Consider the following 13,801-nt stretch of genomic DNA (forward strand, 5'->3'; position numbering starts at 1 on the left):
GCGTGCTTACTAGAGAAGCAATTTTCAAATCTTTGGTATGACACGATCGGGCTTGAAGTGGTTAAGTACATTGATATCAAGTTTTGATTCTGTGATGACAAATATTTGGTTTGAATACCACTGATGAAAAATAGATTGAATACATTTTCAGGCATGCATATTATTTACAAATTCTCTCTATAACTCCATATCATGTAATTTTGTTTTTATACTTGCAGATTGAGGCTGATCAAGGTATAGCCGATGATACTGCGTTAAACGCGATTCGTCTACAATGCGGGAAACCTCATTGGACGGGGAGTAAGGACTATGGCAGTACTGTTATCGGAATAGAAGGCCAATGGGGAGGATGGACAAGCTCACAGTTATGTCCTAATGGTGAAGTTATGGTGTCGTTTTCCCTTCAGGTTGAACAAAAGGTAATAGTTCTCAAGATGTAAGCCTCACTTATCTTTGGCGCTACCTATATCTTTTTAATAACCTTTCCCTTAACTTTTGGTTCTATTTGGTAAAATCAGCTCGTCAACGTTTTTTTTTTTATGTTTTGGACTTTCAAAGAGCTTGGCATCGAGCATCACTGAAAAGACATTTAATGTAGAAATGCGTAGCTGGTGCAATACAATCGGTGCCGTTAATGTTATTTCTACCGCTGGATCGACACTACTGCTTTTGGACTGTTAGTCCCCGATGGTTTCACCAGCTCAGAAGCCAGTTCTTCGGATCTTCTATGAAAATACGGATTTTGTTCGATTTCTATGCTGTTATGTAATTTCGAAGCTTTTAGATTAAGGATTGTATGAAACTCATGCATAGCTCTGATTCCTTGTCATTCTTTAGTTTTACCGTTTGTTCTTTTTTTTGGTGTAATCAGCTCTTCCGTGTGTGTACCAGGTTATGGACTTTCAAATCAATAAAGAATCATTAATTTTCTAAAAGCTCATCTCAGTGCAATGAAATTGTTAATGGTAATGTTATTACCCACAGGGCCAACCTGAGTACTACATCACTAGTTGTCCAGGGTTTTGCCTTCCATTATTCATTCATCAGGATTGTTCTAATTTTGAAAGTCAGGCATGCTAAAATATTTGAAAATGTTTGGAGCAATATGACCAAGAAGGACCTCACAAGAATAGCCAAATTTATCTATGGCCAACTTTGACTGAGGGAGTTCTTGATAATTTTTCAATTTCGTAACGGACAGTTTAAACATATGCTATTGATTATAACAATGCCGAAGCACTGAATACTTAGCTGATGATACATTTGTGGCTAACGTTCCCTCAATCGGTATCGACTCATTGTTAGTTAAATAAAAATAACATAATATATAAACTTTACGTGCATCCGAACGCTTTTATTGATTTACCTTCATCGGGAACATTCAAACCCCAAAAAGTGATAACCAGTGGTGAATATATCTGTGTAAGATAATTTTTTACCCCGATTAATGCAAGTTTGGTATCGTATTTCATTCATTTAATTTTGAATATATATATATATAGTAAATGTGTTGTGTCCAATTGGAATTTTACTGTTTAATTTCTCATCTTCAATATTCTTTAGATAGGCTCGCTACGGTCTGTCTTTCATGGGATCATTCCTAATACCCGTCGGTGTGATTAACGACAAAAACCTGAAAAAAGCTAATATCTGCAACAACAAAAAAAACAAACAAAAACCAACGTTGGAATCTTTATGACCAGAAAAGACTTAAGAGAATAGCCGAATTTATCTTCGGCTGATTTTGCCTTAGGGAGATGAAACATTAGTTTCCTAATAATTTCTTAACTAATCAACTTGCAATTGTATAAAAGATGTTAGAAATCATGTCATTTCCGAAGTACTGACTATTGAGCTGGTGATAACTTCGGTGAATGAGAATTTTTTTTTAGAGTATTTACCGATACATTATCAAATTTATGAAAATTATATGCATTACTTTTTTATAAACCTATTGATAACAGTTGTCGTTAAATTTTTTTTTTAGATCATTGGAGATAAAACTGCTGCAAACTATGTAAGATTCAAGTGCAGAGACATCGGCAGTGATACTCTAGGTACCGTATTAGGAGGCAGTGGAATGTGGGGTTCATATGGTGCATGGAGTGGGTATTCTACAGTAGGCTCAGCCATTTGTGGTCTACAAGTAAAGATGGAGCCCTACCAGGGAAAATATAAAGACGACACTTCTCTCAACGATGTTAATTTTTTGTTGTTGCAAAAACCAACTTTAACTTAATAAACGCAAGAAGTCTTTCGTATTTAACAATGTTTCATTTAATTGTGCAAAAGCATAACAGGTGTTTGACAGACATTTACTTTATACATGTTATAATTTGAATAAGATTTTTGTAATGCAGTCAATTGCCTCAACTGATATTTCAACATGTATTTTTTCCAGATCATTACCATCACTTACTGGTCAAACACTATTAATTGTTATCTTATTTGATTTTTATATCGGTATTAATATTTCATCTACATTGCCATCATGATTTTATGTTAACCTACCCTACATCGTCACCTTATCATTATCATAGCTTGGAATTAAGATAAAAAAACAAATATAAGTTAAAAATCTATTGAAAATATAAATAAGGAGATGTGGTATGAGTGCCAATGAGACAAATCTCCATCCAAATCACAATTTGTAAAAAGTAAACAATTATAGGTCAAAGTACGGCTTTCAACACGGAAAACCAACGGTCTAATATATATAAAATACGAGAAACGAGAAACACTTCTGAACCACATTAACAAACGACAACCACTGAACAACATGCTCCTGACTTAGGACAGGTGCATACAAATGCAGCGGGTTTAAACGTTTAAACAGGCGTCGACCTTCACCCTAACCTGAGATAGTTGTGTAACATTACAACATATAAAGACACACTATAAAATATCAATTTAAATGGCTTCACTCGATTAAAAGGACATTTAAACAAAAACAAGTTAACATACACTGAACGAATAAGTTTGATCTATGACACAATATTAATACAATATTAACAAAAAAAGATGCAGCAACAGTGTCAAAAAGACAACTCTAACCTGGGACAAAATGGCGTTAAATAAATAACGTACAAAAGTCTTTTCTTTTCATGTTTTTTTTAAAACGCACCTTTTCAAAGATCGAAAGTGCATTCAAAAGGACGTGACCTTGACCTTTTATCTTATGACCTTAAACTAGGTCATCGACCCCCAAAGTTATTGCAAAAGACAAATGCCGATACCATGTACCAATATCAAGAAATATGTATGAACAATCTAAATACTTCATAGGAATTAACTCCTATAAGATGACGTCATGTCACTTCTGGACAATGCAACAAATATGCGCCTTAGCATACCCAATTTTTTACACCAACTCTTTTTCTCTTGCTATTTACTTTTCTTAATATAACTATTTACAAGCAAAGGTCAAACTCTAGATATTAAGCTTGACCACAGTCTGTATGTGATGAGTCAATGACCTCATATCAAAAGGTTACTTACTATTTATGAGATTTAGCGACATACCTCTTACATGAAATATTTAAGAGGAATAACTCCTTGAAATGTCAACTGACTATTTCGACTTAATATAACAAAATTTAGTCAAAAGTAACAAAAAAAAAAAAAAAAAAAAAAAATTTTGCTAAAATTTCCTACGGTTTATCAGATGTGCTGCTAACAAGGTTCTGAGTGTTTTTTTTTAAACGAGATAAGAGAAATCGTACAAATAAGCAGGGTGACTTGCAAGATAGCTTACGGCCGACCGATAATTTTTGACGCGTACGTTATTAGTTTTTGTCGTTTGGCGGAAAAAAAATAATAACAAACATCATAGAAAAATATAGTACAGTATTTCCCTTCGTGCAAGGAAAAGCCATAACACAGCTTCAACAAAAGATATTAATACATGAACGCAAATGAGACTAAACAAACTGTCTGATCAGTACTGAATTACCGCAGTGGAGAAGTCTGACAATATACTGAAATGATAGATACGATTAAACAATCTGTTGTTCAGACTTTTAAGATGAGATTAAAATCAAAATATTTCAGACTAAAATTAATTGACTTGTGTGAGGTACTGGCAATATGTTTGACTTCGCGGGCGCATTAGACGTTCATGATAATAGTGGGATTGTAAAAAAGATAATTACGCAATAATAAACAACAGCTTACTCATTAAAAACATTTTCAGGTTACGTTTAGTGGCATTTAAACAAAGGTTATTCTATCTTTTATTTGTTGTTGTTGTTTCCAAAACATCTAGAAATAAAGACAAGTTCGGTAAATACAAAATGAACTATTATTTTCCAAACTGACGTTATATTTGGAAAGAACATAGTGCTCCAACCTTCCCTTGCGATTTCGAGATCCTTATACGGGACTACTTCTGCATTAATATATACCAGTTGTCATGATTCTTCCTCCTAAGCAGGACTATTTCAGTTCTTGAAACTGAAATCATCAATATGATATTTGATTGATTACATATTATTTACGTTTTAATTCATGTTTATCAACAAAAAAAAAAGGCATTTCTTTGGACGATGCTAACCATCTAAATTTTTTACTTACCGACTTGTTTCTTTAACCCTATAAGGTAGGCTTCATACAGAATGAAAAGAAGCTCTCTTTATCCATATACTTTGCGTTCCAGCACAAAGGTTATGACCTTAAGCAAAATATTTCGAATGTTTGGTGACTATGTTGAACGTACAGATCTGTCATGTCTATCTAGTAGAACTTGTCAAAAAGTTACTACGAATATAAATGAGGATGAGACCCCCCTGGTCTTTCATTTTCCATAAAATTCTACTACATCATAGACTCTGTATATATAAAGATTGTTGTAGAAGGATTTCCCAGAATAATGTCATCTTAGATATCTACGGAGGGCTTAGATTGTTACTTTTCAGCTAACAATTGTCAAAATTTCAGGACAAAGGGCACGGGGCAATGGTGAGAGCCTCTGATCTCTCAAACATTATTTTGGGAAATCCTCATCCATGCACTCATCCGCAATTTTGAATTGGTTACAAACTATTTTGATTCAGCATCACTGATGAGTCTTAAATGAAATCATGTGCCTTAGAAGCCTTGTATATTTGATGATTTGGTAATACTGTTGTCTAATGTCGTGTGAACAGTTGCAGAGGCAATATACACGACTAAAAGAACTGGTCGCGGAATAAAAAATAACATGCAACAGTAGACAACCGCCGAATTTGAAATGGCTGCTTACTAAAGATAGATTGACATCTGACCTTCACAAATGAGAACCACATACTGTGGATTCATTATTAGTCGTTGGATACCAATTTTCGTGGGTTGAACCACAAATTTAAATGTTCAACGAATTACAAATTTTCTATAGGCTTTGTATGCAGAGATTGGCAAAACCACGAAATCAAATAACCACGAAAATGCTAGTTTTTCTCAATCCACCAAAATTGATACCCACGAAAATAAATGAATCCACAGTAATAATATTGTATAGGTGTAAATGCTAACATTTGTGTGTAGAGATATGTATACATAGAGTTGTCTCATTGGCATTCATACCACATCTTCTTATTTCTATATATAAGTATGCATAGAAAAGAGTATGTGTATTTTGTTTGGGACGTTAATATGGTCGATGGCCCAAACCGAACAGCAAGCTATAAAGGGCCCCAAAATTACTAGTGTAAAACAATTCAAACAGAAAAACCAACGATATAATCTATAAAAAAACGAGAAACGAGAAACACTTCTGAACCACATCAACAAACGACAACCACTAAACAACATGCTCCTGACTTAGGACAGGTGAATACAAATGCAGCGGGTTTAAACGTTTAAACAGGCGCCGACCTTCACCCTAACCTGAGATAGTAGTGTAACATTACAACATAAAAAGTCACACTATAAAATATCAATATCATGTTTCCTTGGTAGCTTCTGCATTTTTCAAGGAATCACTGTCATCCATGTCTAACCCTCCGTCTGACATTAGGTTTGTAAATCCTTTCCATTTTATCTCTTTTTACCCGGTGATTGATCAACCAACTAACATTTTCCTAATTTATAAGATTTGCATATCAAATTTATTGCTATATATATTAATTGAGCATTGTCAATGAAATAAAAAGCCATTATTTCTATTTTTGATAACAATGAGGGCGTAAACACAAATCAGACACCTTTGCCTAATGCCGCTCTATATTTTGGAAGATCGTCAAACTTCTGCGTTATTTATCATACATCGTTTACTATTGTTATATTATTAAGGATCGAATCGCTTACGGATTTCTATCATTAAAGTTCATTCAAATGCTTAACTGAAATCATTGCAATCAAAACCATAGTAACTGTTTACAAGCAAAGGTCAATATCTAGGTCATAAGCTTAACCGTAGTATATAAAAAACACCAATATGAATAGGTATATGACAACGGTAGTTTGAAGTAGGTATGAGTGACATTAGATCTTAGGTATACATCAATGATACAGCAACCAAGAGACAAATAACGAAGTGACAACTATAATGCAACATATCGTATGCCAGTAGAGCTAGATGTATATAAAATAGATATAAGTACTAAATCGTATCGAGACGACCTATGTTATATTATTTCTATTTTACTAATGTTAATATCACACTTTCAACAAGTATGCCCGACACATATACGTCGAAGTGACATTAAAATTAAAACAAACACAGGTTAATATACATATTGTTTTATTGAGAGACTAGATGCAATGATAATTAACAGATGTTCAAATCTCAAACCTTCATATACATGATATACAAGATATAAACTAAAGTAAAAAACAAAAACCAAAAAAAAAAACAAAAACAAAAAGAGGATTGCACGAATCTGAAAGGGAGCGAGAACGTCATGCGAATTCACATTCTAAATAACACATGTATCAAATAGTTTGAAGTTGTTCTGTACTTTTTGAAGAATGTGGTTGATTTAAGCATCATACATCTTTCATGTCTGACAACAGGTTTTCTCAAACACCGCCAACGATCATAGATGCAGTTGCAGGACTAGGAAGTGATAGCCACCCTTAAGCGCAATTTAGTGGCTTGTGGAGAGATGAGTCATTGTCAATTGGACCATGATATCTTCGTATTGTTATATATATATATTCAGTTAAAGCATTTTTGAGAAACCAGATTTGGTAATAATTTTCAAACTACACATCGACATTGCTTCTTTCGTTCTTGTCTGTTTATTTGTGTTATATTTCGGATGTATAGTTCGGATCACTTTTTAACGGAACAAATATATTGTCAATCAATAAATTAAGCATTTTGATAATGTTAGTTTTATAGAATTGTTTGTTTGAATTATGCAGAGTTTTGTATTACAATATATGCAAGCATATGAAAAAATATAGATTGATTTACCTTTTGTTACCTGTGTGTTTTCAAACAGAAACTGAGGGAATCCAATGCACTTCAAAAAGAGTTGAGTTTAAACATAGCTTTCCATAAAAATCAACTTAAAATCAAATCTTATCCCGTCATTATCATTAAACAAAAATATAATTCCTTTTAATATGACAACTTTAACTACCTTTGTTGGATTCATGGTTTTTGAAATATTTAATTAAAATCCAGAAATAATAATTAGTGTTTATTTCGCACAATGTTATGAATAATACAAGTGTTAGGCACAATAATAGAGTTATCAATTGCATTTAAATTTATAAATATTGCTGCATGGGAATTCGGCATAATTTTTTAACATATTAAAGTGCTAATTTATTTCAAAGTTATGTGGTTTTTGTTATGTAGTCAAATTTCAAATAGAATATCTTTAGCTCATGTTATACGTACATTTACGCCATCGTTTAATTGTTCGAGAGAATAACAATAAACAGAAAGATAACAATTTATAATATTTTTCAAACAGAATACACTAAAACATATTAAAGCCTCATTTTGATATAAACGAATCATTTTTGTAAGTGACATAAGCTGGAAATAACGAAGACATCGAAAATAACACATCCGTCTTTTTCAGGGTTATGTAATTGCATGTGCAAGAAAATGAACCGCCTAGCATTAGTTGTCCTTTTTGTCGGGACATTATGTGAAATAGTGGTTATAGAAAAACAAAATGACAGAATATTTAGAAGTCATGTGCTGTTTGAGGTATCTTTGCCGATGTGGTCACTGTGTGCACAGTTTTGCTCTAGAGTACCAGTATGCAAATCTATTAATTTTATAGCAAGGAATAAAACTTGCCAAGTTAATGACGCTGAACCAAGAGAAGCTATTAGTAAACTCCAAGAGAGCATTGGAAACAGTTTTGTTGCGTCTTCGACTTTTCCAAAGGTAAATACAATATAGTATGTATCAAAATCTACATATAGAAGTGGTCATAGCCTTTGCAACAGTGTACTGTGATTTTGACTGCTGAGTTTAAAAGTTGTATTCAATAGTAATATTAGCGGTCCTGCAAATAAACTTTAGCTGCAGCAGCAAGACCTACTTCTGCTGCAGGTTATCAGTCATGATGCCATGTCTTAAGTACAGAACGGATGTAAAACTGTCCTACAACTGGGCATGTTTACATCATAACCTACATCGTTTACAAGTCTGTCTATAGATATTTAAGAAAATTATAAATTAAGAAAAACATATAACCATTAGCAACAATATATTTCCGAATTCAAAATGGTACTTTTACTTTAAACTGACGCGATTTAAAACATATATTTTTTCAAAGCATTTCCTATCCAAATAAAAAACTTGTATAATTAAACATATACGGAAACTATTGAATAAAAGCCGAAAAAAAAAAGTAACCACACTTATGTTTACTTGCATGTCTTTAAAAGAAATAAAGCTGATATATCAGTAATAATTATCAATAACAAAAGGAAGCATTTGAATTCTTATTGACGACTCTTTCTAAGTAGCAGCCAAAAAGGACAGTTGTCACCCTCAATTTTTTTTCTAACAAATTTTCCTTGACACAAAGACATTTGTTTACAAAATTAGGGACAAGATTTTCAACAAATAGGAGAAATATAGACACCCTCAATTCAAACACCAACATATAATGTTCCCTTGTCACCATCTTATGGTGTTTATACATTTCAACTTGTTCAATTCGCTCGTGCATGTAACAATGTATTTGATTTTAACGAAAAAATTCTCGGTATTACTGAAAAATTATTACACCAGGGTTTTCGATATCACAAACTAGTCAAAATATTTACTAAATTTTATCATCGGTACAAGGACCTCATTTGTAAATATAAATCAACATTTATACATCTTATACGTTCAGGTATTTCACATCTAATCGTTTATGGTAATATTATATACAAAGCACATACATGTCTGCATTCACCTCAAAAGCTAACCAAACCTTTAAACAGACTTTTCAGAAGGGATATAGCTACGATACTGTTGTCAAGTCATTAAAGATGGCATATTTTGGTATTTTACATTTTGGAAATAAACACATTTATTCTAAAACCAGTTCATGGCATGATACGGGTTGTTCTTCTCGTTTATTTTATGATGGTTTGATACTAAACCCCTAACGGGAGAGATTGTGCTTGATTTTCAGATGATAGAGACATAATCTTTCCATTAGTTTAATTGAGGTCTGGAGCTGGCATGTCAGTAACTTCTAGTAGTCCTTTGTTAATTTATGTATCATTGCCATTTGGCTTAGTTTCTTTTGTTACCTACTCTGATATTGGACACGGACTTCTTTTAAGCTGAGTTTTACTGTGCGTATTGCTGTGTGTTTGTTTATTCTACGGGAATTTCTTGATATGTAGAAGTTCCAATGGAGGCCTTCGGCTGTTGTCTGCTCTTTGGTCGGGTTGTTGTCTCTTTGACACGTTCCCCATTTCCATTCTCAATTTTACTGGAATGGTAAATCAAGATTTATTATTTTTAAAGAAAACAATCCATCAAAAGATACCAAGACTAATTTCGTATAAAGGTTCATGACTTTAAATAGCAGAAAAAAAGTATTTCTATTCTTGATGTATGTGGACGAATATGTCTGACTACACGTTATAGCTCAAGATGAAAAAAAATAACAATTCATCCCGAGAAAGCAAAACTATTGATTTCAATATTGTTATATAATTTCAATAACATTAATGATAAGAAACCTTTCTTGATGACATGCTAATTTTATTAATTTTCACACTTTATTTTGAAATACCTATTCTGCTAATTGCCAGTACCAGTACAATGGTTTCCTGTGATAAAACTTTTAATTTTTTTTTATTTAGAAAAAGTACTCTCATTTTTACCAAATTTCCTTTAATACAAGTGAGGTTTAAAAGACTCATCACGTCGAATACCGGTACATGATTTTCAATAAAGCGTGAAATATCGATAATCTGACTTATTATTTATTTTAATACAGATTTTTGTAATTTCATATTGCTCACATTTTATTGAAAACAACCCATCGTTTGGTTTCAATACTATTGATTTGAAAATTCAAGTTTACGATATTCAATGAGAAGAAGAGTCCTTGGCGTGTTTATTATTGACAAAAATGTGAGTAACTGTACATGTAAGCTAATATAATAAACATTTAAAGCAACATAATCATTCCTTAGATTCAAAACTACTATTTCTAAAACCGGAAAATGATTATGAACAAAAACAAGAAAAATACACGCTCTTGAGTAATTCTCGAACATGTTTGATAAATGAACTCTTCTATTGCTGATATTTCATGTAAAGCAATGCATTCGAAGCACTCTTAATATATTCGAAGAATAATCCGTATGGTTCCATATATATCTTAAATCTGCTTCGTTTCTAGTTTTGGCATTAAAGAAATATTAGCTCTGTAATGAGATAGTAACAATCCAGTCTTTTACTAGTTTATCTTAAGGCTCAATAATGTTGATTTGCTTGTCTTCCCTATTTTCCATATTTCATATGTGCAAATTTTTTTTCTACCTGCATGTTATACTCCCATTAAAATTTTTTCAAAAAGGAATATTTGACGTGTTTGTAAAACGTGTTCTCGTTCTTTAAATGCATGTTATAGTTGTGACTGAACTCCTTATAAATACAAGGCTTGATATTGTGTACGCCAGACGCGCGGTTCGTCTACAAAAGACTCACGATTGGCGCTCGATTCAAATTATTAAATAGGCCAAGTTAGTCTTTTTTTATGTTGCATTTTTGAAAGTATAAAGCATTTACTTGTAATGTGTGGACCATGCGGGGACTTTATATAAAGAAATGCTATCTAAGGATTTCCCTCCTATTTTTTAAAATAACAAGCTTTTTAAAAGAGTATTATAAATTGATAGTATATAAATAATTGAACTTGAAAGCAGAAAATGTTCTAATGGCATTACATGGATTCTGAATTTCTGACCAATGTCAAAAACAAGAGTAACGAACATTCGCCACGGCCACTTGTATTTGTAGTATTTGTTTTTTTTTTTTTATCCATCTGATGAGTTAAGACTCTTTTAATTGATTTTTATAGTTCGTTCTTATGTTGTACTGTTACACCACTGTTTCAGGTTAGAGGGAGAGTTGGGATCCCGCTAACATGTTTAACCCCACCACATTCTGTATGCATGTGCCTGTCCCAAATCAGGAGCCTGTATTTCAGTGGTTGTCGTTTGTTTATGTATTACATATTTGTTTCTCGTTCATTTTTTGTACATACATTAGGCCGTTAGTTTTCTCGTTTGAATTGTTTTACATTGTCATTTCGGGGCCTTTTATAGCTGACTGTACGGTGAACTATAGTTGTTAATTTCTGTGTCATTTGGTCTCTTGTGGCGAGTGGTCTCATTGGCAATCATACCACATCTTTTTTTATATATCTACATCCAACCCAGCATAACGTAGAAGTCAACCGGATTTGATGCGATCCAGGTAACTCAATTTATAGGAGATAAAAGAAATGAATGTTTTAGCTTTATTTCTTTCATATGTTTTATATGAAAAAAGTAGGAAGTATACAATAAAGAAAAATAAGTATAAAGGAGACATACAACATTATGTCAAAAGAAAATGACTAACATACATACGACAATATGCAAATACAATACAGAGAGTACTCAATATAACTTTTTTTTTGTATCTAAGATACGTTAATGAAGTAAATTATACATTATCATACATTATTATACAGTATAGGCATACTATCTGCCTGATAGATTTTTTTTGCAAAATAAGTGAAATAAAATACCATGTAAATATTGAATATATTTCCAACGTTGAAATAAACGTTTGAAACCAAAATGGGACAATTATATGTGTCTTATCTCTTCATTTAAATGACTTTTGAATCTTAGTGAGAGAGAAGATAATCACAATTCAACCGCCTTTGAGAGTATTTTTGCGTTCATTTGTTGTTGCATTTAATTTTCAGTGCCAGTCAAACGGTCTAGACCGTGTAAAATTAAATCATTTTAATGCGTTGATAATGAGTTTTTGTCTCTATTTGAGTGTTAGAAAACGTGAAGACAAATATAGCAATTTAATTTGAATTGTAATGTTACGTAGTAGTTATTAATCTACTTCATTTTTTTTGTTCGTTTAGAAGTACCTTGCATTTTTAGACCAATAAAGTCACAGGGCGAAACCTTAAAAATATACACATTTTCGTATCATGCTTAATCTCTTGAGAAATATAATTTCAAATACAATTTATAACAGAATAAATTGGATATTTTTGCTTGTCTTTATTAAGACCATATCAAGATATACCTTCGTAATGTCCAAGAGAAACACATTATTATGCGCTGATAGTATCACAACCCTGAGAGACATTAGTGTAAAGATACAGATAAAGATTTGATAAATTTTCATTTTTTAGTAAGTTTTATCCTTTTGACTTTCAGGAACTAGCTGGTTCATGCCAAGGTCATGGCTGTCAGCTAAGTGAAGTGTGTATTCCAAAAGCAACAACATATTCATGCATCCCTTTGATTGTACAATTCCCGGAAAGAGGAACACGTAAATTCTATTTAGTATGAGCTGTGTATTGAAAGGAAAACGATATAAGGAGTAAAGAACATATCCTTCAATGAAAATTTTCAAATGGATTAACCATTTAACTGATAGTTCAATATTATCGGGTTACATTCATGTTTTATCATTTATTATTATCATCTTATGTCTGTTTAGGCTGCTCATCCAATCTTGTCAATATAACGAAACTATATACAATTGTCATACATGTGGGAGGTTTAGCTAGCAATAAAACCAGATTAAGCCCACCATTGTCTTCAGAAAATACCTGTAGCAATTTAAGTCAGAATGTTGTTTTTCACTTGTTCTGTTGTTTCATAGCGTTTGATTTTTTCAGTATTTATGGAGTTTTCCTTTTTTAATTTGAATTGGAGTTCGGTATTTCTGTTATACTTGTTTGATATGTTGCTGTCGGTCAAAATTGTTTTCTAACAATTAAGTCTTTTCACTTCTTATTAGGAGAAATTGATAATGGATAGATCATCAAGAAAGAAACATTATTAATCATGGGAACATACCTTTTAAAGTTTCTTCTGAGGTTATCTGGATTTTATAAATGTTATTATACTTCAAATTTACTATGTTTCAAAATTGATATAATGTTCTATCTTTTGGAAAGGTTTTTTCAACTTTTCGAAATAGTTAATTGTGTTTAAAAATTAGTTGTTCATCATATTGATCATTATATGCAAATTGGGTGATTAAAATGCTGATTCCTACAGGTGAAAATACTAAGGCAGTATGGTGACCTGTAGTTGTTATCTTCTATGTCATTTCTTCTGTGGTGGAGATTTATCTCATAGGCAGTCACACCACATT

At 32.2% G+C, this 13,801-nt stretch overlaps 1 protein-coding gene across 19 annotated transcripts in view; it reads left to right on the forward strand.

Annotated features, from left to right (window-relative positions):
• The window catches only part of LOC127718147 (uncharacterized), a 100,232-nt gene that overhangs the window by 64,128 nt on the left and 22,303 nt on the right, over positions 1-13,801 (forward strand). For 2 of the 19 annotated variants that reach the window (XM_052224117.1, XM_052224120.1), the window contains exons 17-18: positions 8,016-8,329; positions 12,853-12,967. The exons of 16 other annotated variants lie outside the window; for them this stretch is intronic. In XM_052224117.1, coding sequence (XP_052080077.1) covers positions 8,030-8,329; positions 12,853-12,967 — 415 coding nt within the window. In that variant the 5' untranslated portion in view covers positions 8,016-8,029. The remainder of the gene's footprint in view (positions 1-8,015; positions 8,330-12,852; positions 12,968-13,801) is intronic. One more of the 19 variants, XM_052224118.1, reaches the window with a different exon arrangement.

The sequence above is a fragment of the Mytilus californianus genome, unplaced genomic scaffold (genome assembly GCF_021869535.1).
Source record: "Mytilus californianus isolate M0D057914Y unplaced genomic scaffold, xbMytCali1.0.p SCAF_10, whole genome shotgun sequence".
Lineage (NCBI taxonomy): Eukaryota > Metazoa > Mollusca > Bivalvia > Mytilida > Mytilidae > Mytilus > Mytilus californianus.